We start from the raw sequence: 22,176 nt of genomic DNA, 5'->3' as shown, positions 1-22,176 counted from the left end.
TAACATGCAGATCTTATCAGAGCAGGATCACCAGGGTCTGACAGGAAGGGCCGGGGAGCAGAGAAAACACGTAAAAAAAACGAGTTCAGCAGGATATTACATGACTTTTAATATCACAGGAAAGAAAGAAATCAGAGCAGCAGATTACAGAAACATCAGGACGTTAAACAATATCAGTATTTTACGGCAAATAAAACATTCTGTTTATGCTGTGTAAGGTTACAAAATAACCATGAACTGACAGCTCAAGGCAGTGACATGTTACCTAAACGAATCGTGCTCCGTGGCACGAATTCTCAGTGTTTTCTGTGACAGCCCAGCGCGACTTTAACAAGGGAAATTCGTGTCTTTGTCCACGAACTCTAAAGGTTTAAACAGCTGAACAGACTCTAACCTACAGAAAAGCTCTCTCTCTCTGCTCCTTAACCAAAGGGAACTTTCTCTTAAATGTAGCGTTTCATTCAGGCGGAGAAAACGTGTTGCACGCACGAAATACCCTGACAGTCACTAGAAAGGTCAGAATTAGTGTCCATGACAGTCTCACAGATTGCTGTGATGCTAAGATGGACAGAACTAACTTTAAAAAAAAACAAAACGTATAAACATAACAACCACATTTTAAATCTCTAGCAATACCACACAGGATAAAGTTATGAATAACAGACTTTAATGTGACCTATGGTGCTTTTATGGGCACTGGAGAAATACCTTAATGATTATTAAAGGGCACTTCTACCTATTTTTCATTCCAAGTTGAGCACTCCTCGGTCAAATTGGGCCTAAAAAAGCAGTTAGTTACAATGACTCCAGAACTCCCAGCTTTCGCCTTTGTCCCACATCCTGAACGCTCAATATAAAGAAGCGGCTGGAAAGAAAAAGTTGGCTGAAACCTTATCTGACAAAGGCCCAGACAGCCCCTTGAAAAAAAAAGAAATGTGTCCTATTATATTTCTCAACCACCCAATTTAAGAAACTTCACTTGAAGAGGAGAAGAAAGGAATCTCATCCAGCTCAAATGTGATTTCAAGGCGGGGTGTCTCCTGCCTGCATGCCCTGCGGCGAGGCAGCGGGCCACGTTTCTTCCCATCCGTCTGACGTTTGACGTGTAGCCCAGACTGAACAAGAAGGGCTGTAGGTGAGAATATCTGTCGACTCCGGCGCTGACACAGTGATCAATAATCAGCAAGCTGTGGCCTGAACGCACGCAGGCCTCCGGTGGAAATCCAGCTCTCTTTCAGTCAGTCTTAAAGAAGGATCACTTCTTCTCCTGTGTGTGAATGCTACAAATTAATTACATTTTTGATGTGTCAGTGTGGCTGCAGTGGTGGAGGAGGTCTTCTGATTGTGTGTGTGTGTGTGTGTGTGTGTGTGTGTGTGTGTGTGTGTGTGTGTGTGTGTGTGTGTGTGTGTTGGTAGCTTTTATCCCCAATCCAGCCAGGGCTCCTTGTCCTAACTCCCTGGTATGAGGGGTCAAAGGTCACCACCGCTTGTGGCCAGTGTTCAAATCCCCCTATAGTGTGTAATGTTCTCAACATTATAAAGAGAACCAGTGTCCAGATATTAGTGTCCAGACCGTGGAACATTTTAATCAGCTGAAGTAAGGGCTGATTGTCAACTAATTGTATAGCCCCACAGGACTGATTTATTCTTTTGATTTTAAACAGTTACGATGGTTTAATTCTTTGTAAATAGTTCTACAAGAGACCAGTTTCTACTCTTTTTTAGCTCAAGCACAAAATACTTTTTCATAGAAATTCCATTCCCCAACACAGGTCAACCTCTAAATACATGTGGCCGTCAAAACCAGTGAGATTAACCGCTTTTGAGGTAATAGACTGTGAAATTTAAAGCGTTTCTCTGTACAAAAAATATGTTAAAAATTTGATTTGAAGACGTACCTTCAGGTGCTAATAATGTGTCTTTTTTGCAAACAAGTTGTTTAATTGTAGCATGCAACAAAGAAACCTCTGTGAGATTTTGTGTGTGTGTGTGTGTGTGTGTGTGTGTGTGTGTGTGTGCGTGTGTGTGTGTGTGTGTGTGTGTGTGTGCGCGTGGGTGCGTGTGGAGGAGGGGTTCTGTTTGAATCATATATAGATTTGACAAGAAACACTTTTATTTTCAAAGGCCTTTAATCAACAGCGGTCCTCCAAATTCATATTTCAAATGAGTTGTTTGATTTATCTGTCAATAAATGATTTTTATTTATACATAAATATGTTTTATCTGAAAGAAACCAACAATATCAATGGATAATAATGAAGATAATAATCTCTTGAAGTGATAATCATAATCACGATGTTAATAACCTGACATGTTCAGGACGGTTGTTGAAACATGCTCACACCCGGCTCAATCATTCATGTAATGGGATTAGGCAGTTTTTTAAAAAAAAGAAAAAAAAATGAACAACAGGAATTTCAAAGTTGAGCTCTGTTTATCTAAAGTGTCAGTCACTACCCCCCCCCCCCCCAAAAAAAAAAAAAAAAGACAACAACTTTGTCTACACTTTTGCTTCCAACTGAAAACTAGCCCTCCTTCTTTTCTGTGCCACAGAACAACACCAAGAGTTCATGCAGTGTTAGGTTAAAGGGGCACTATGTAGTTTTGGAAACAATATTAATTAATTCAAACAATATTAATGAGGTGATAATCCAAACTCAGAAATAATTTTTTTTTCTTAGCTGAGTAAACAAGCTGTTCACAGAGGAAATTTAGAGTCAGAACACTGTTTGAAGATAAAAAGGTGGCAGGGTCCGCCACGTGTATACAAAGTAAAACAGTATGAAATTGTGTTGTCCCTTAAGGCCAGTTTGTTTATCTTGTTCACTCAGTAAAGAAAACAAAGACTTTATTTCGTCGTCTTTCTCTTCTGATTAAAGCTCTTCCCCAAAAACTTCATAGTGCACCTTTAAAGTACATTTTCTCACCCTGAATAAACATCAGGTCCCATTAATATATCACAGAAATGCTCTCATAACACTTTTGAATTTAAGAAATGTGCAGATAGTTTTAGATCTTAAAACTGATGAATAATTCATAGATAAACCTCTGTTGGGAGCCACAGGCTGCATAACCGCGACACAGAACAGGGCAGCACGGCAGGATAACAGCCCCAGTGAGCGGAGACTCGCGCTGGTCGCCTCTAACGCGTCCCTCCCTCGTCGATCACACTGATTGAATTGTGTGTTAAAAGTTGCTCCAGTCGCCCTTTCAACATTAAGGCTACATCTGGCTCTCTCCTGTCCGCAGAAAAGCCTTTACAAATGGAGTTGAGCTCCATGACCGAGCAGAAGCCCTCTGGTGCTGGTTTTCCCCTTTCCTCCCCCCAACGTGCAGTCCCTCTGGCCAGGGAAGTCCAGCAGACATCAGCTCCCCGCGTCTCCGCTCAACGTGCTCTCAGCTCTCTGGGGTCAGTTATTAACCACAGAGCGCCGTGATTTGATTTACACATACAGGCTTGAAACACTCCAGCAAAAAGTAGCCTCACTAATTCGGTGATCAGGCATTTTTAGTCAGAGTTGCGCTTTGGTAGATTACATGATATTTACAATTATGACAATATCAACTATACTGCTAGATAATAACTATTAAGAATTTTGAAAGAAGGCTAGTGATATTTTTTATAAGGTTTGTTATGCTTCTCTTGTCATCTTTTATAATAATAATAATAATAATAATAATAATAATAATAATAATAATAATAATAATGCTTCTCTTGTCATCTTTTATGATAATAATAATAATAATAATAATAATAATAATAATAATAATAATAATAATAATAATAATAATAATGATAATAATACAACTCTCAATTTTCTAATGGCAATAGGCTACATTATTTTGTCAATAAATAAAAAATATAGAATGATGACTAGATAAAATAAATAATTAATGTAATCTATTTTGTTGTATCCAAACCCATAAAGGTACTATAGAGAATATTTCATCACTAAATTTTTAAAAAGCTGAATGCCTCATCTTCCAGAAAACGCATGAGCTGCCGTTCAACCCCTCAGTGCAGCTAAAGCACGATTAATCGAGTAGTTTAAACTGCGGTGAGAAACTAACCGACACCTTCGCCGGTACTTTAGAAACACAACATTTGGCGTCTGAATGTGATTTTCAGGAGGAAACGCTGCTGCAGCATCAGAGCAGCGGCAGCAGCAGCAGTGTTGCTCCACTCTCCTCTGCTCCACACAAGCCGCCGTCCCTCCCTCTGACCCCGGCTCTGTGCAGGGGGATGCCGGGTAAAAAAAAAAAGAAAAAAAGAAAAACAACCCAGCAGAGGCAGCGCTGTTTCCCACGGCTGCCTCCACCTCCTTCACCGTGAGCCACGATCGCGCCGATGGGAGGCTTCACTGGCGAGGAACCAGCACGTCCTTAGTGGAAATCATGAATGTACATGTGGGGATGTTATTTTCGGGGATTGGTCGATGGATCTGATTAAAAAAAAAAAAAAAAAAAAATTATAAAAATAAAAAAAATAAATAAAAAAGAAAGGTTTCTCACTCCTACTTCTGCGTGACTCCGCTCTTACGTAATGGCAGCACGATTATATTAATATTATAAATCCATGAGCCGCTGACCTTTGCACTACTTATTCTGAACTCATGGAGATCTGAACTCTCAGGCGTGTTGATTGATTGCTTGTCACCTCACACTCTTAAACGTGACACACACACACAGGCTGCGCACGGAGGAGTCTTTTATTAACAGATTTAGGATTTAAAGCCCCATTTACATTAAATTTGGGGTGGAGATTAAAACAAAACAAAACAAAACAAAAAACTAAATGGAAAACTGTAAACTTTCACAGCTGTTGAAGCATGAACCTGCTCACAGCTCCTTCTCCAAGGGGTCAACATTTTAATACACAGGGGAGAGACACACAGGAGTGTTTTATTGTGCCTTTAATCCAGCCTGTTTCTCAGATGTGTGGCTGGTTATAGGTTTGTGTTATGGTGAAAAGCACATGGGTCACACAGATGAGCGCTCATGGCTGAGCCCATTAGATTAAAACAGACTCCACTCAATGGGGAAAAGTTTGTTTCATAAGTTAAACAGAAGCTCTCTGCTGCTTCAACTCCCCGTCCTGTTTCACTTAATCAGAGGACTGGGCTTTTATTTTGAAATTACACAATAAAATCCAATTAATCCCCTCTCTATGAACATCACACTCTCCCACTGCTATTCACGTCATAGCCTCTCTTACAGGTCACATACGCCCAAGTAAGAGCTGAAAAGTCTCTGTCAGTGTGTTCAGACTTCATTTAACAATTCGTTTGAGTTATTCTGTTTGAGTATCCTGAACTTTTTTCTTGATTCTCGACAAATAAGGGAACTTCTTGGGGCATTATTTCAATTGTAATTGACAATTCTTACGTCAACATTTTTGAGTTTGACTCTGTTTCATCACGTAGATCGTTGTGTTGGGCTCACAGATTTACTCACACACACCCACATGGAATAAAAGCTAAGTCTTGTCATTGCGTAAAAATAAATAAATAAATAAATAAATACATGATAATGATAATCAAGGCACACGATCACGGTTTTCAATTTTTTTTTTTTTTTAATTTTTACACCTAAAATATTATGAGCTCCAGAGTGAAGGGCCGAGTGACAGGCGAATGCCTCACAGCTCTGGGATTCAACATAAAAACGTCCTGACAGCTTTTATCGGTCTCCGTGTATTTAATTGTCTCAAAGATCAATGCAAAGTGCTGACCCTGACGCAGCATGTGTCTGTCAGCATTACGCACAACTTCGCCCCCCCCAAAAAAACACGCAGTCAGATATCATTTTGAGCTCTTTACAAAACATGAATTTTCTTTCTTTCCTTTTTCCCTTTTATATATTTTTTTTATGTTAAAACCAAATTGCGCCAGAGGCTTGCTTTGTCCCTTTTCCACGTATTCCTTCTATTGTTATTCTATAGAAGTTACAGTCTACTGGTTCCCAATCCGCACTGGAATTTAACCCTGAAACGCCAGCAGCAGTATAATGGCCGGTCTCTGCTCCCAGTATGGCCCCTGCAGGCTCCAGCAGCAGCAGCAGCCATGCTATGCCGGGGCCAGACAGCCTGCCAGCCCCGGCTCCCCTTATCAACCTCGGGGCTTTGGCCTGGACCATGTACCGCAGAGTCCCATTAATCAGCGAAACATCACGTCAAACATGGCAGACTGAGCGGAGGGCAAGTCTGGTCAGAGCTTCTTATGGAGAAGTTACATGGTCCTGCGCTGCACAGTATTGTGAAAGTCGAATAGCCTGAGGCGAGTTGATTCCAAACAGCAGGTACATATACTTGTGAATTGTTTATTTTATTGTATTTCATCCCCTAATGTCTCGCATACTCCGGATTTACACACTAACCCTGGCACATATAGCTGTAGCTGTGCTGCAGGACTTGTACCTCTGGAAGAAAAATAATGATGTTTTTTTTTGTTTGTTTGTTTATTTTTTTATTCTCACGAAGAGCCTCTTGCATGCTGCTGCAGGAGTGTTTCGCTGTTGTTCCGTCCCCCTTACTGCAGCGTATTAAACCGGGTAGGCTCGCACCACCTCATGCGCAGTGGTTGGAAATGCTGCATGCGTAAATATCTGCGGTTTGCCTCTTGTTATTATTGCAGGCTCCGCGGGCCCACCACTTCTGCCGTCACACAGCCCTTAAATACACCGGGGAAGGGATTCCCTCGGTGCTGGAAGAGTTGAACAGAAGTGATGAGCACGCAGCCAGCTCTTTGTGGCGTATTCGCCATCAGTCATCATTACTTCTATTGTTAGTTTAAACTGCCCACAGTGTAGATAAGCGCTACTGCAGATCTATTTGGGCTCTTTAACTTTCATTTTGACACCTCCTCGCCTCGGGGACCAAACTCTTATCTCGTACTTAATTGCAGACTGGATATGTCTAATTTACCCTAAACGCCCTTTAAACATTTATGAAATTACTCGTGTTGCCGAGTAAATTAAAAAAAAAAAACAAAAAAAACAAAAAAAAACTGGAGACTCGGATTTAATGACAGAGCAGTGAAAGACATATCAAAGATGAAAAGCAGCAGCTGTGTTCCCAAAAGATTTTTTTTGTTTTTTCAAGAAAAGAAAAGGCAAACCCCATAAACAAAGTTAAAACAAATCTTTGTTTACATAACCCTCTCCCAACGCAAATCCCAGGCCAATTCCCCCATCATTAAATCCGTTTAACCCCCCTCTCCTCCAAAACAACACACGATTGTCCAACTGAAAAGAAAGAGAAGGAGTCTGATAATTACACTCAGTCGCGTTTTAATGAATGCTTCATAATTATAAAAAAAAAAGAAAAGAAAGGGAAAGTGCTTCAAGATCCGCCGTTCAAGTTTCCATTTCGAGTGCAGTTGTCCTGTATAGATATTCACAACAACAACAACGACAAAAAAAAGTCAATATACAAGAAAACCCCAGAAAAATTCACAAAAATAAATATTCAGTTTCATATAAACAACCAGTGACTTCAAATTCCATGTCAAAAACCTGACCTCAAGTATTGTATCAAAAAAGCGAAGTAAATGAGTGGATGAGGAGGGCAGGGAGGAGGAGGAGGAGGAGGGGGAGGAAGAGGAGGACGAATGGGGGGAGAGTGCACGCAGCCCCTGGCTGCAGCACGATGCAATTGTTTACATTGATAGCGTCACTGTCAGAGAGCTATTTGTCTTAACGGTGGAAAGGCCCTCCCAACAGGCCATTACCACCATCTCCGTCCCTCAGCCGCGCATTGTGAGTGCTGCGTGAGAATAGGCTGGTGCGTCAGGGGGGCAAAACCCGCACTGCTCTGGGCGCAGGCTATTCCTCTTCTTCCTGTGCCGTGCAGCCCATGCTTTTGACATGCGGATTAAAGGTTGAAAGCTTCGCTCTCGCAACACAGCAACTTCCCCCCTCTCAAACCCTGTGCAACCCCCTCAGTTCTTTTTTTTTTCTTTTTCTTTTCTTTTTACTGCTAGCCTGCTCGCTCTTATGCCAGCTTGTGTCATGGCTTCGAAAAAAAAGAAGAAAAAAAAAAAAAGAAAGAAAAAATAGCCAGCTGAACAGACTGAGAATATAAGTTCAAGTTTGAATTGTCGCTTCCAGCCGCAGGAATAAGGCCCATGGTGAGTTTCTGGGGCTTCATGGCTGCAGGGTGCTGCTTTAATCACATGGCTGAACATCTACCATATGTGTCCACACCGTGTTAGGCAGAGTGAAACTCAATTTTTTACACATTTTCTTCTTTTTTTTTTTTTTTTTTTTACAATCACCCATTAAATAGTTTCTACAATCCTCTGAATGAATGCACCCCTTTGCTGTGCTTGTGAGGGCGCTGACATCATTCACGGGCTTTGGGTTTGTTGTGATCTGGCTCGCCATAAGCTGGGCCTCTCTTTGTCGCGGACAGAAAAGCCTGCCAATTAGCAGAGCGCGTCCTGCACTGCCATTAAAAAACATCTACACATTTTTACCTAAAAAAACCTACATGTGGGTGCAGCCTCGACCGCTTGACTCGCTCCTGTTTAAAAAAAAAAAAAGAAAGAAAAAGAGGAAGAAAGAAAAAAAAAAGAAAGAAAAAAGGTGTGTCCACTGGAGAAGCTGAGAGAAACAGGTCTGGGGGGGGGGGCACTACATTCACTGAGCGGCCATATTCAGAAGATGGTGACAAAAAGAAACATTAAAAAAAAGAGAAAAAATAAGATTGTATTCTGGGCGTCTCGGAGAGGAACAGTGCCAATAATTAGAAATAATTGGCGTTTTTTTTTCAAACTAAAAATAGAATAATGAACAGCAGTGGCTTCTCGCAAATCAGCAGATTATCAAATTACAGGAAACCAGGAAATGGCATAGGAAAACTCACGTATGGGTACATCCTAAATATTCAAATAAATGAATGGAATTTGGTCTTTCTATCTACATCCAAATACATCTTTAGCTGTTTTTATTTCCTTTTTTCTTTCTATCAGCATCACTCAGACATCATTTCACAGGCTAGGCAGAAACCCTAAAGCTGAAACGAGACCCCCACCAGTATCAAAGTGCAATGCATTTAAGCCTATCTCCTGTGCTTTGTCGCATTGTTTCTGAGCAGCCAGGGTAGCTACAAGGTGTTTTCACGCTGTTTTGGTGCTGTCTCTCCCCCCACGGTGACTCCTGAATCACATCCCAACCATATCCTCTCTTGGGCATTGTTACCATCTCTGTGATTTACATTACGTCCGTGCTTCCAAACGCACGCACACACACACAACAAAAAAAAAGCAGGCACACATGTCGATGGCCAGAGTGGGATCGGGAGGGGACGTGAATAGGAGTCTATCGTGGGACTTAACGTGCTGAGAAGGTCTGAGCCTTATTCCTTTTTTGTTTTTTGATTGTCTGTACGTAAGGCCTGTGTTGTGTCTGGGCCTGCGTCTGTGCGCACTCACACAAACCAGGAAATACTCGGCAGAAATAAAAACAAGGCTGAAAACCAGATCACAAGGACTCTAGAAAAAACCTACAACCACCGCGAATAAATTCCTGTCAGATCTAATAAAGGCTTAACCGTGAGTATGTATAGATAGACATTAGTGAACCATTTCTTTTCTCTTTTTTCTCAATAATTCTCTGAAATTGAACACTTGGACACGTGAGCTTCTGAGGCCAAGCCTGACAGAAAGAAACAGCTTGGATATATATATTATAAAAAATATACCAAGCGGCACAGAGGGGAAAACCCTGATTTTGTTTTTGTGATTTATACAAGGTCAAACTTGCACTCAGTCTCATCTCAAGGATTTATGTTTGTTTTTTTCTTTTCTTTACCCCGTTTCCTCTCTTAGACAAAGCACAAACTACTGAAACCCTGGCACCATACAATCCAACAGGTCAGCATAGAAGAGCGAAAAAGAAGAAGGAGGAGGAGGAGGAGGAGAAGAAGAAGAAATCAGGGAAAAACAAAATGAAAAAGTCAAGTAAACACAATTACGAGAACCTAACATATTGCTTAGGACTGATAGCTTATTTTTTTAAGTTCTTGTCAGCATAAATCCAGGTGCGGTGTCTCACAGTCCTGTGGTTGTCTGAGGCTCCAAAAAGAGCGATCTTGTAGACCCCCCCCCCATCAAACTTCAAAACAAAGCGGAATGTAAACCCATTCACAGAAAGAAAAGAAAAATAAAGCGGGAGAAAAAATAATAATAAACAGCGATAAAGTTAAGACTCTGGCTGTGATTAGGTTTCATATGGACACGCTGGGGGCTTTTTTCCCCTCTTCTCTTAAAAAAAAAAAAAAAAAAAACAGCTCAGTATTTCCTCGTTCTCTGAGCGTGTGGGGGAGGGAGAATCTGGCCGCCTGGCTGCCACCTCCACACGGGGTGGGACGGAGGGGGAGGCCCGGGGCCCCTCAGCGAGTTCAGGGAGTAAGCGGGGCACAAATCCCCGTCGCTGCCAACAACCAGCGACGGCGGGGATGGGAAATTTGCCATGAGGCTGAAAGGCGTTTTTGCAGGCGATGCTACAGTGCTGGCGGTGCTGCGTTTGCGTCTGCTCGGCAATTCCTCCGTGGATGCCTCCTCGCAGCCCGCCGAACGAGAAGAAGAAGAAGAAGCAGAAGAAGAAGAAGAGGAGGAGGAGGAGGAGGAGGAAGATGAGGAGGAGGAAGAGGCAGCCTTGTTGACCCTGGGCACGTTTTGTTTTGTTTGCGCCCTGGAAACTCGGGATTTCTTACTCCCCAGCACCGGAGCCCTACAGTTTTTGCTCCTGTGGTCCCCCTCGTCGATACACGGGCTTTCCTGGCCGCTCCAGGGTTCCCGAGGACCACAGGGGGACCTGGGGACCACATCAGGGCTCCTTTCTGTGGCTGTAACCCCGCTGCTGCTGCTGCTGAAACAGTCCCCTTGTTTGATGGCTCCGCTCTCTGCCTTGTCTCCTTTACATTTGACTACAGTGGCCTGGCTCTGGTATTCATATTCATCGCAGCTTTCCTCCACTTTAACTTTCACACTGTGGAGGTTGAAGGGTGGCGTCCTGGCTGTACTGTCGCTGTCCGGGTGGGGGGCGGCGGTCACGCAGGACTCCTCCGCCTCGGTCTTTATCCTTTTCACAGGAGTGGGCAGCTTTAGGCAGGCGGCTTTCGCCTCCCTCCTGCTGGCACATTTGGGGAGCTTGTCGTAGTCACACCTAGCGCTCAGTCCCGGGGGGCACTTGGTGGGGGGACCCGGTGTCCTGCGTGAGGGGTGCAAGGCCTTACTCCGGTTGGGCCCCGGTGAATAGGGGGCCAGCTCGTCCGCGGGGCCAGTCCCGTTTGGATCAGCCTCAAACGCCCTTTCCCGTTTGGACTCGGCGAAAAAGCACTCCCCCACCCGAGCCGAGTTGAATTTTGGCGTCTGCAAAGGTCCCGGGTCCTTTCTAGTTTCACTGCATATAAATTCACATTTCTGACGCCTCTGCTGTCTGCTGTCCACTGTCTGCGAGGTGGCAACATGACCCAGTGTCCCGTCCTGCCTCCCTTGTTGCTGCTGGTTGTTGTAGTGGAACGTGGGCTGCAGGACCAAAGGTGCTTTAAAAGTGGTGAGAGTTTTCGCGAGGGAGCCGACCCGGGCCCGTCGGAACCGGATGCTCTGGACCGAAACGCGGCTAGAAACGGAGCTGGAGTCGGACTGAGAGGAGCTCTCCTCCTCCTCTGAGCTGACCTCTGAACTCTCTGACTGCGTGTCATCTTCCTCGTCGCCCTCCTCCTCCTCTTCCTCCTCCTCCTCCTCTTCGGAGCTCCCCGAGTTGCTGGTGGTGGAGAGGCCGGAGCCGAAGTCCGAGTCCGGGTACGCCCGGTCCGAGTAGGTGCTGGACTCGGTGTCGCTGCTGTAGCTCTCCGGGAAACCCTGCTCGTGGTGGTGATGGTGGTGGTGGTGGTGATGTTGGTGGTGGTGATGGTGGTGAGGTCTGGGGTCGAGATAGAAATCCGGACCGAGGTGGAAAGCACCGAAAGAAGCGCCGGGGCCGCCGGCTGATTTGGGTTGAACGAGCAGCACCGGTGGTACGTGGTGCTGCGCGTGTCTGCTCCTGCTCCACGAGTGCCTCGCGCTGTCCCTGCCGCCGCCGCCCCCCTCGCGCCTCCTCTTCCTTTTGTGAAGTAGGTCGCCGGCTGAGCGCGAGAGCCTGGACTGAGCAGTTATGGCGGACTGAAGCACCACCGGCTGCCGGCTCACCGCGCTCCGGAAAAACGAGTGCCTTTGGCTCAAAGTAACGCGGTTCCCTGTTATTTTCGTTGTTTCATAGTTTTTAAAGTGTTTGTGACCGGACTTGGTCACCGAACGGTATTCCCGTCCGTGGGTTTTGTGGTAAATTTGAGGTAGTTTGGAGTCGGTAAGGCAAGAAGGCAGCTCTCTCCTCCTGCCCGCTTTGCTGTGAAGTGTGAGAGTCTCCGGGACGCCGTGCAAACTAAACCAAACTTTTTCCCTCCACAGCTCGGCGTCGGCACGGAGGAGCCCCGGCGACTCATCCTCAGCCCCGGGGGAACACGCCGCTTTCGCTTTCCTTTTGTTGGACTTCAACACCCGCTCCGTCTTGCAGGAGAAATACAGAGCCTCCACGTCCTCCCGCGATATGAGAGTGCATTTAGCGGCGTGGAACGCTATAGAGTTTATTGCTTTGAGCTTCCGCAGCTCCTCCAGGTCGCAGTGGTGCTTCTTCACCTTCAGGTGGTCCATGCGCTTGTGCACCGTGGTCCGAGGGATGTTCTTCAGCAGGTCGGTGAAGACCTGAGACAAAGCAAACATTTGCTTGCCTTTGATGAGCAGGTATCCCAGTCTCACCCCTTGCATTTCCTCAAAGCCACACTCCAGGTCTCCCATGTTTTATGTCTCCGCTCCAATGTATTAATCCATGTAGTCACTCTCAGTATACTATGGATTTACCAGTGAATGGCATGGGGGTCGCGGGCTCAAGGCATCCTGCTCATACCTTTAATCCATCCACACCGCTGCTGCTGCTGCTGCGTCATGAAAATGCAAACTTTGACATGCAGAGTTAAATGGAGCTGCCGGTGTGCAATGGGCTGAATGAGCCGACAGCAGCATCCACTCGTCGCCTCTTGCCCGGGTCCGGCATGGTGGAGGAATGCGACGGATGCGTCCACCAAGCCGGGGCTGCTGCTACCTGCCTCTGCCGGCTCCACTCCCCTCTGGACGGCAGCAGGACGAGGGGTAGGTGTACACCACTGCCTCAGCCAGAGGGATAAAATAGCTAGAAGTGAGAGAGAGAGAGAGAGAGCGAGAGAGAGAGAGAGAGAGAGAGAGGGAGGGAGGGAGAGGGAGTTGTGAGGGTGGAGGGGAGGGAGAAAGAGAGAGAGAGAGAGAGAGAGTCCGAGACAGAGAGAAACAGAATAAGAGCTAAAATGCAGCTGCTATTCTGGCTGCTGGTTGAGCCACAAATAAAATGACAGAGAGGGGAGGTGCACCAGTCTGGAGACACCTTCATCAATTAATGCCCTCGGAGTCGACGCCCATTGGACGCTGCTGACAGGTGATGCAATAAAAATGGATATTCCATCCCCACCCCCTTCCACACCCTGCCATTACAATAGTTTACAATTGTGCCCACGGGCCCCGCTGTTTGAGTAAATAACGCAGTTATGACAAGTTCATATTTCAATGGCTGAATAAAAAGCTAAATCAGAGCCGTTGACTGGTGCGTGTGCACGAGCAGAAAAGGGTAGCCAGTGCCTGCAAGTTGTCATGATAAGACTGGAATGTATGTATGTATGTATGTATACGCTTTTCCCCTTTCGGTCCGCATCAGAACGCATGCGGTGGCGGTGCTGTATGGAATCGATTGTATGCTGGTAAAATGACTCCACGCTCCGGCTACTTTAGACGGTCTGATGTGTGTTAACGCAGCGCAGCTTAAACAAAGACATTTGCTTTTTACACTTGGAGAGCTGCTTTTCCTTTTCCTTCAGGCTGCTGCCCTGACCAAGGCTCAACTCATCTGCTTTTGTTGGCTCAATAGCTTTTCCTCCATACGCAGCTGACTATAGACTGACCTACTTATCCTACAGTATTTGTCCGGACTGTGTAGACCTATGTCCATTTTTGTCTGGCTATATCCTAATTAATCCACCGGTATTTCCGATGGTTTTTACACCTTTTCCCTTTACAGTTGTGTGTGTGTGTGTGTGTGTGTGTGAGAGAGAGAGAGAGAGAGTGTGTGTGTGTGTGTGTTATAATTTGACACGTGCTGTAAAGCAGGGTGCAACGCTGTTAATATATCGCGTATTTACGCAAGCAGAAAAAAAAAGTTACGTTACGTCAAACTTAAGAATTTATATTCTAGTGAATTTAGTGGAGTCGTGACGCTAAACAGGCAAACCCCTGTTAAATTGTATCCCACTTTTTCGCCCTGGTGAAAACAACGTACACACTGATTGGACGGACAAAAAGTGCAGAGTCAGGGTTGCTTTTACCACAGGATTTTCCAGACAATGTAAGCTGCAGCCAATTAAATAATACAATGAAGATCTCGCGTGAAAAAACCCCCCACCGTTTTCACGTCGTATATTGAACAGCAATTATAGAATATAAATAACACATTACAAGATTATATTTATAATAGGCTAGGAGCAACAAGTAGCTCTCTATATCATGGGGAAAAGGAACATAACGTTGTCACTTACAGGCTTTTTTCACCTATGAATTCTTTGTGTGTCATGCGTATTAATCTGTACACATTTTCACATTATGTCTATGCGCATGTGCAAACCTAAACACCTCTCTGACTATATATATATATATATATATATATATATATATATATATATATATATATATATATATATATATATATATATATATATATATATATATATATACACACACACTGCTATTCTTTTCACGGAGCATGCACACGCTGGCACGTACGCACACATAAGAAGAAGGAAACAAACACAAGCACACACTCTGAAAGACGCACGAGAAGGCAGAGAGGCTGCAGCCACCACCCACAACGCTGTCCAAATAATGTGACTGCGCTGTGTATTATATAGGCTAATTGTGTGAATTACCAATAGGCCTATGGAAGCTAGTTTGGACTCGCTATTGTGTTTCGCCCCTGAGCCGCATTTTCCCAATCCTCCCTGCGTTATGTTCCCTCTTTGTTATCTATAAAACACGTGAATCCCCTGTGGCCCGCTCCTCACCGGCAGCGCTGAGCGCGATGGGGCCAAACTCGAGACTGGGCATGCTCATCTTCTCAACGTTAAGCCCGTTTACTTATTTACAGATTATTGACTGTACGTCGAATAGCAGCAATGTTACCTCGGTGTTACATCAAACAGTGTGTTTTAAACATGTAGGCTATGTTATTATAGATGTTCCGTAAATCTTTCAATGTGATTGGACCGTGTCCACACGAACCGCGCAATGGACTGTGGCGCATAATCTGTAATATTGTGGACGTGGACAACACCGAGATAAAGGAAACAGTGTGTGAATGGGCCCTAATGCAAAAGTGAATCAATTATGTGTATGTATGTATGAATCAATTAGGTGTATGTGTGTATGAATCAATTAGGTGTATGTATATAGATGAGATGTTGACCACACACTACGGTACCTGTAGCCCTAACGCGCACGCATTTGAAGGATTAGGGTCATAGTGATGCACCTTGAAACGTCATGCTATTTATAGGGACTACGCTTTGTAGTGGACCAAAACTGTTTATCTCTCTGTACGGGTTAAGCCTTTTGCTTCCAAATGATGAGCTTACATTACATCCGCTGTGCGTATCGCGGCGCAGAATCGTGAAGATAATTAAATATTATAATTATAGCAGCCTCTAGTGAGAACAAAATCCCCTCCTACTAATGAAGTAGGTTACATTTTAGTCGATAAGACAAGTTACTTGAAGACGGTCAGGGTTAGCAGTTGAGACACCAGCAGAGATCACTGCGTATGCGTGTGCCTGTGTGCCTGTGTGTGTGTGTGTGTGTGTGTGTGTGTGTGTGTGTGAATCTCGTCTCTGTCTTACATGCTTCCCAATCACCTCACAATCAGTTAACTCCAGTTTAACTGCTGGGTCACCCACGGGTCAGCTGACCTGCATTCTCGTCGCTTTAAATACAAAGAGCTGTTCAGCTGTAGTCGCACAAGAAAAACTCGCCTTTCACGTGCTGATGGCGTATGACAGCATTAATACACGGGGCATGTGGAGTTTTCACGGATGCAGCAGAGTGAAGTGAGAGGAGGGGGCAGCAGCTTGTTGAGGTCCGGATCCCCGGGGGAATAACTCCCAGAGCCCAGAGCCCGCGGTGCACACCGTGCCCGGCCCGGGAGATGCAGAGAGGAAGAGACAGTCGAGGCTTGTTTCATCTCACGTCCTGACCACTGCACCTTCCGGAAGTCTGAGTTTCTTCTTTGGTCGACCCAACGCTTGTTCATTCTTTTACCCGCATCACACGGTGCAGCCGAGGGTTTCCACTTGAGATAGACGAGTTAGACCAAATGTGAACAAACCAGTTCAAACCTTCTGTTGACCCAATTCGGTCCACATCCAAACTGACCTGTTTCGTGTGCGCTTTGCGTAGTTGTCCTGTTACACAAATACACAATACTGAGATTACACACAGCTGTTTGACGTTTGTAACGTTACTCCAGTGGAGATCTATAAACAAGTTTCTCATAACTTTTTTCACCCAATGTTGTCACGTGTCTCTTTTAACCAACGACTTTGAAACTCAAAATATATTTTATAACTTTAAGGAATGAGCGTACTGACGCACTGTCTTAACTCTCACGTTGTGTTTGCGTGATGATCTGAGAATTTTCAAACATTTTTATTTTATTACCATTATCGTTGTTATTAAATTCCCGGAACATGAGCAATTCAAAAAAAACAAAAACATGTCAAAATAAAATTCAGAAAATAAATAAATAAATAAAATACTTTTAAACTAGTCAACGATGTCTTATCTGCCGAAACATCTGCCGGTGAAGTTCCCCATTCATCGCTGCTGCGGACATTTAAGCACCCCATGCTGGCTGCATGATCACTGTTTTTGAACCAGAGCTCTAGTGTTATCCCAAGATCTGAATTGAGGGCCATCTAAAAACAATAATATAATATTGTCATAATTACTGAATAACAATAAACCTTGCGCATATATACATATTCGAGTATTTCCAATTAAGACCGGGGGACTCTTTGTTATGCAGATTCGTGATGCACCAGATGCCACAGGCCACTTATTCCACTCTCTCCCTCTCTCTCCTGCGCCTGCACGGGATGTCGGCCGGGGGACCGGAGGTGAGGAGACGAGAGCGAGTGGCCGAGGGAGAGAGCTCATGCACGGGGGAGGCTTCTTACAACAGCCCGCTGAAAAGCGGGGGGAAAGCCTCAGACGACCAACTCTTGGAGGACACTGATACACTCCTGTGGAGGCTTGGTGTGTGTGACATGGCTGGGGGAGCCTGGACAGTGATTTAAATTAATTAATAAAATCTGTATTTCAGATTTAAAGTGTTGAAGTAGCCTAGTTGCGAATTCTGACTGTTGTTTCAGGCTACCTACTATTTTTTTTCCCCACTACTTCACAGTGGAAGACCGGCTTAATGGGGCAGATAGACGGATTACGGTAAGGACATTGCCTACACACACACAGACACACACACGCACATGACCAGTGAACACACACGACCAGTGCAGTGTAACCTACAATTCGACAGTGGTGGACTCGTGGAATATAAATATGAATCCACGAAGCTCACTTCAGTTTAACCATCTTGCAAAATAAAGTGCACGCGCGCGCACACACACACACACACACACACACACACACAGACACACACACACACACACACTGCAAACGCGATGCGGAAACCAGTTTCCTGAACGAGCTCTATGTAACTGGTTCATTTAATTTTTTATAAGCTCGGCGTAAAATCATGTCGGTGCAGGAGAGCCTCCAAAAAAAACAAACAGAAAAAAAAACCCCAAACTCTTCCTACTTTTTTTCTCCAGTACTCATCAAACCCAAACGTGTCGCTCCCGCAGCACCCGAGTCATTTGTTTGTGCATTGAGTTTTATGGAGACACTTGGTCAAGGAGGCGCAGGCACTTGTAAGAGCACGGACCTTTTATGACACAAACCCACTGCCCCATGCCAAAACAATGAATTCCTCTCCACCCCCCAACCATCCCGGGAGAATGTGATTTTACATGCAATCCGAGCCTGAAGTGTGTGCGGACACTGGCGGGGGGAGGGGCTCTCTTCACCTTTCACCCCGCCGTGTTGGGACTATTTTTTTTTTTTTCTTCCTGCAGGCCCCTGTGCTAGGTTAGACTCGCCGACGAGAGAGGAGACTATAGGTAAATACTGATAGGGAGAGCGTTACACGGCTCTCTCCTGGCTTCCCTCTATTCAGGTCATTTCAGGTTCCTCTCCACATTACACTCTTTCACAGATCCGACCCGGGATGCAAAACACAGGCGTTTCCATTTGAATGTGATCGTTTGAATGTCTGCAATCAAATGACACGGGTGGAATAAAAGCGCGTGGCTTAACAGCAGAAATGACATGAACCATCAACTGTCATAAGACATGAGGGAGACCTACACAATCAGCCCAAGTATGTCCATAGCATAGAGATAAAAAACAAAAACAAAAACAAAAACTTATAAAGGCAGACACACAGCCTATAATTGCAGCCATGATGAACACCAGGCTCCCTTAAATTTAATGATGCATGTATGGGGTTGCTGCAGGTGAATAATCTTAACTAGAACTCACTGTATAAGCTGCATTCATGCAACAGTGAGATGGACAGAAGAGATGTGGAGCTGGCACATGTGCTGCTAACTAGACCACTGATCTATATCGTCTTAAAGGGCCACTATGTAGTTTTTGGAGAGTTAATTCAAACTCAGATTATCAGTATTTACAATGTCAATCCGGCAAGTGACATATTTGTTTTTTCCATAACAGAATAAAAAGGCTGTTCTCATATGACCATAAGGTCCCCTTTCTAGTCTAATGTGTGAAGCTAGAAAGGTGGCAGGGTCTGCCACATATAAACAAAGTGAAACAGTGCGTAAAGGAAAAGAGTTTTTATTTTATTTCAATGTGTTTAGGCATTCAAAAAAACAAGTCAAAAGTAAAAGAAAATCAATCTATCTCTGCCAATTAAAATGCCTTAGTGCACCTTTAAAGAACAAATGGTGAGGCTAAATGTACATACCAGGCCACACTGTGTAAAAGCTGATCAAATAAGTCAAACAACACACATTTTGCTCAACGTAACGTAAACAATGTGAGGCTGTTTATTTGGTTTAGCGAGGTCTACACGACACCCATGAGAAATACACTGCTCATTAATAAATTGATCTGAAAACAGGCATGCGGTGCCTGTTTGGGAACACAATTGCTTCAAAATAAAAGTCCTATGCTTAGCTGTCAGTAGTCATTTGTTGAAGCTTATGAGCTCAGTCTGTGAAAACATTCCTCCCAGACTGCTTTAGTTTTCTGCGGAGTTCCCCTGCAATGCACACACGCTCACACACACACACACACACACACACACACACACACACACACACACACACACACACACACACTTGGGATGCATGTTTAAGGACAAGAATTCAGAGTTTATTACTTGTGTGATGTTTCTAACAAACATTCCTTGGTCCCGCGTCTTTGGGAGAATTTAGAGTGGTCAAGTAAAACACACCAGGTGGAGTTAGGCAATCTATAAAGAGCAGCAGCCATTAAACAAAATAAATAACATGCAGGCGGTTAAGTAGGTCCAACATTTGTGTATATACAATGCCTCAACACAATGCCATTTCAGCTGCGGCTTACATATAAGTCTGTGGGTGTGGGGGCTGCTTTTCCCAACTATTGCCTTTCTTCCCTGTGCTTCTACATGTTCCCCATTCTGCACAGGGAGACCACAAAACTTCTCTCAGCCTATGCAAACATGCCCAGAACCCAATCATGAGAGCCCTTCTGACTTTTTAAAATCTCAAGTGCTGCAAAGTCACCTCTCCGACAATTAAATGTAGACCAAAAGCGAGAAGAATAAGAGGGAATATGAATGAGCGTACCGCAGGAAAGCCAATTAAGCTCTTTTATTTTCACGAACTGTGTCTATACAGTCCCTTTTAATGCTTGTGAACGGTGAAATCAATGAAATGGGAAATACCACAGTCAAATATGTTTTTTTTTTTTTTTTTTAAGATGTTGTCTCAGTCTTTTATGTCTGTGCTCTCTCTCTCTCTCACACAAAGGTCCAGCTTCACTACAATAATGTGCAAGAGAAATAGACTATGTTGAATACACAGGCAGAAAACTTGAAAACCCTGACAGAGGCAGTGGCCTATGACAGAAATCCAGCTCTATAGGCTACATTTAAATTGCAGAAAAATACGGGAATGTTTCTTCAGTTTGTTGCATTGTAATAATTTCTCATCCATATACATCTTTTATGTAGCAAAACCATACAGCTGACTGTGGTTGGGTTTATCGATTCTCACACAAACAACTGAAATAAAGAGTGAGCAGCAAAGGTCTGACGTAGTATCCAGCCATAGCCTGATTATAATCACAAAATACCTGAAATTTTATAAAAGCTCTTACTGCTACACCATCTATACCTTGAGGTCACCCACAGTGTTTGAAAGAAGACAGTGTCACTGCAATTTTCTGTCTCGGAGACATCTCTTCTCTGACAGCCTGAGGAACATTATACATGATTTGAGCAGACTTTGACTTAATCAAGTGCAAGTTGTAAAAATCATTTGCCATTTTCAGTGTTTCAGTAGCTATATGGGCCCCTCCACAACCGCTACCCCCTCCTTCGCCTCCCTTTGTTCTCTCCAGCTCTAATAGGTTTTCCCCTGCCACACACAATTCACTTTTTTTTCTCCTTTTCCCCTAGCTCCCCATCCCTCCCACACCCCCTTTTAGTGCAGTGCCCAGTGTCGACTGGAGCATTTGAGCAATTTGAAATTAAAGCAAACAATGGGCAGGCACTCCCAGGGACCTCTCGCTCACCATATTACACGGAGGACGCTCGTGTGCTCTTGCGCATTATTGGCAAGTCATTACGTTTCTCTGGAAACCAAGAGCGGGAGCTCGCTCAGAGGAATCGGTGATGCAAGCAGCAGCTGAGTGCTTGGAGTACGTGTGTGTGTGTGTGTGTGTGTGTGTGTGTGTGTGTGTGTGTGTGTGTGTGTGTGTGTGTGTGTTCTGGAGCATCCTTGGCAACAGCATGGGGATGCTGTCAAAACAAAACTGTACATTGACAGGTCTGATATGCAGCCTGATGTACGATTCTCAAAGCCTAGTTCATATTTTTTGAAAGATAAAAGGTATTCATCTTCACAATGAAAAGATTTCCAAATAGCAGTATGCAGTGTAGTAGCTTTATGCTGACTGGGTCTATACCTTTACTATTTACAATCATAATGAAATGGCAAAGGTGACAAACATAAAATGTTTAGTTACTTAAAAATTACGAGTCCCAACCCAAGCTGCAGATTTTTTCAAGAGGTGTAGGTATATACACATTTATTCAAATTTGTTATATGTATCAGCTATAATTTTGTTTACAAAAATAATTTGAATGTCCAGTTTTTTTGTCATCTAACTATTGTCATGTTGTTTTAAACATGTTTAGGAAGATGCAATAAAACATAATAAAACACCCACAAGCCTAACTTTTAAGGATGTATGCATGGATGTGTATAAGCAGCCTATATAGCCTAATTACAAATGTGCACCGTAAGACTATAGAGTGGCAGTAAGTGATGTGACAGTGATCTCAGTGGCCGCACACAGCATACATAAAATCTTAAATGTGGGAAAAACCCAAAGTAAGGTACAAGTAGTGTAACAACTGATGTGTGGTAAGTAAGGGTTGCACTGTGGAATTAAAAAAAAAAAAATCATGATTTTCATACATAGTATGTTTATTTAAAGGTATTAAATTCCACTGTGGTAGTGTTATAAATAAAACAAGTTTTAAGTTTGAAATTGTTTTAAATTTCATGTCTGTCAGAACATAATAATAAAGCATTTCAACCAAAAATCCCCATCATTTTTATTCTCTTCAGGACACTTGTAATTTACAACTATAGTGAATAAAATTGTGTAGGACCATGATACAATGAAACAGTGAGGCTGTCTGATATGCTTA

At 43.9% G+C, this 22,176-nt stretch overlaps 1 protein-coding gene across 1 annotated transcript; it reads right to left on the bottom strand.

Annotated features, from left to right (window-relative positions):
• Nucleotides 1-7,949: 7,949 nt before the first annotated feature.
• skida1 (SKI/DACH domain containing 1) lies at nt 7,950-13,266 on the bottom strand. The gene has a single exon (XM_037078381.1). The coding sequence runs from the start codon at nt 12,834-12,836 to the stop codon at nt 10,290-10,292; it is 2,547 nt and encodes an 848-aa protein (XP_036934276.1). The 5' UTR covers nt 12,837-13,266; the 3' UTR covers nt 7,950-10,289.
• Nucleotides 13,267-22,176: the final 8,910 nt, after the last annotated feature.

This window comes from Acanthopagrus latus, chromosome 19 (genome assembly GCF_904848185.1).
Source record: "Acanthopagrus latus isolate v.2019 chromosome 19, fAcaLat1.1, whole genome shotgun sequence".
In the NCBI taxonomy this organism is placed as follows: domain Eukaryota; kingdom Metazoa; phylum Chordata; class Actinopteri; order Spariformes; family Sparidae; genus Acanthopagrus; species Acanthopagrus latus.
Note: the sequence above shows the minus strand (reverse complement) of the source record. Positions and strands in the feature narration are given on the sequence as shown.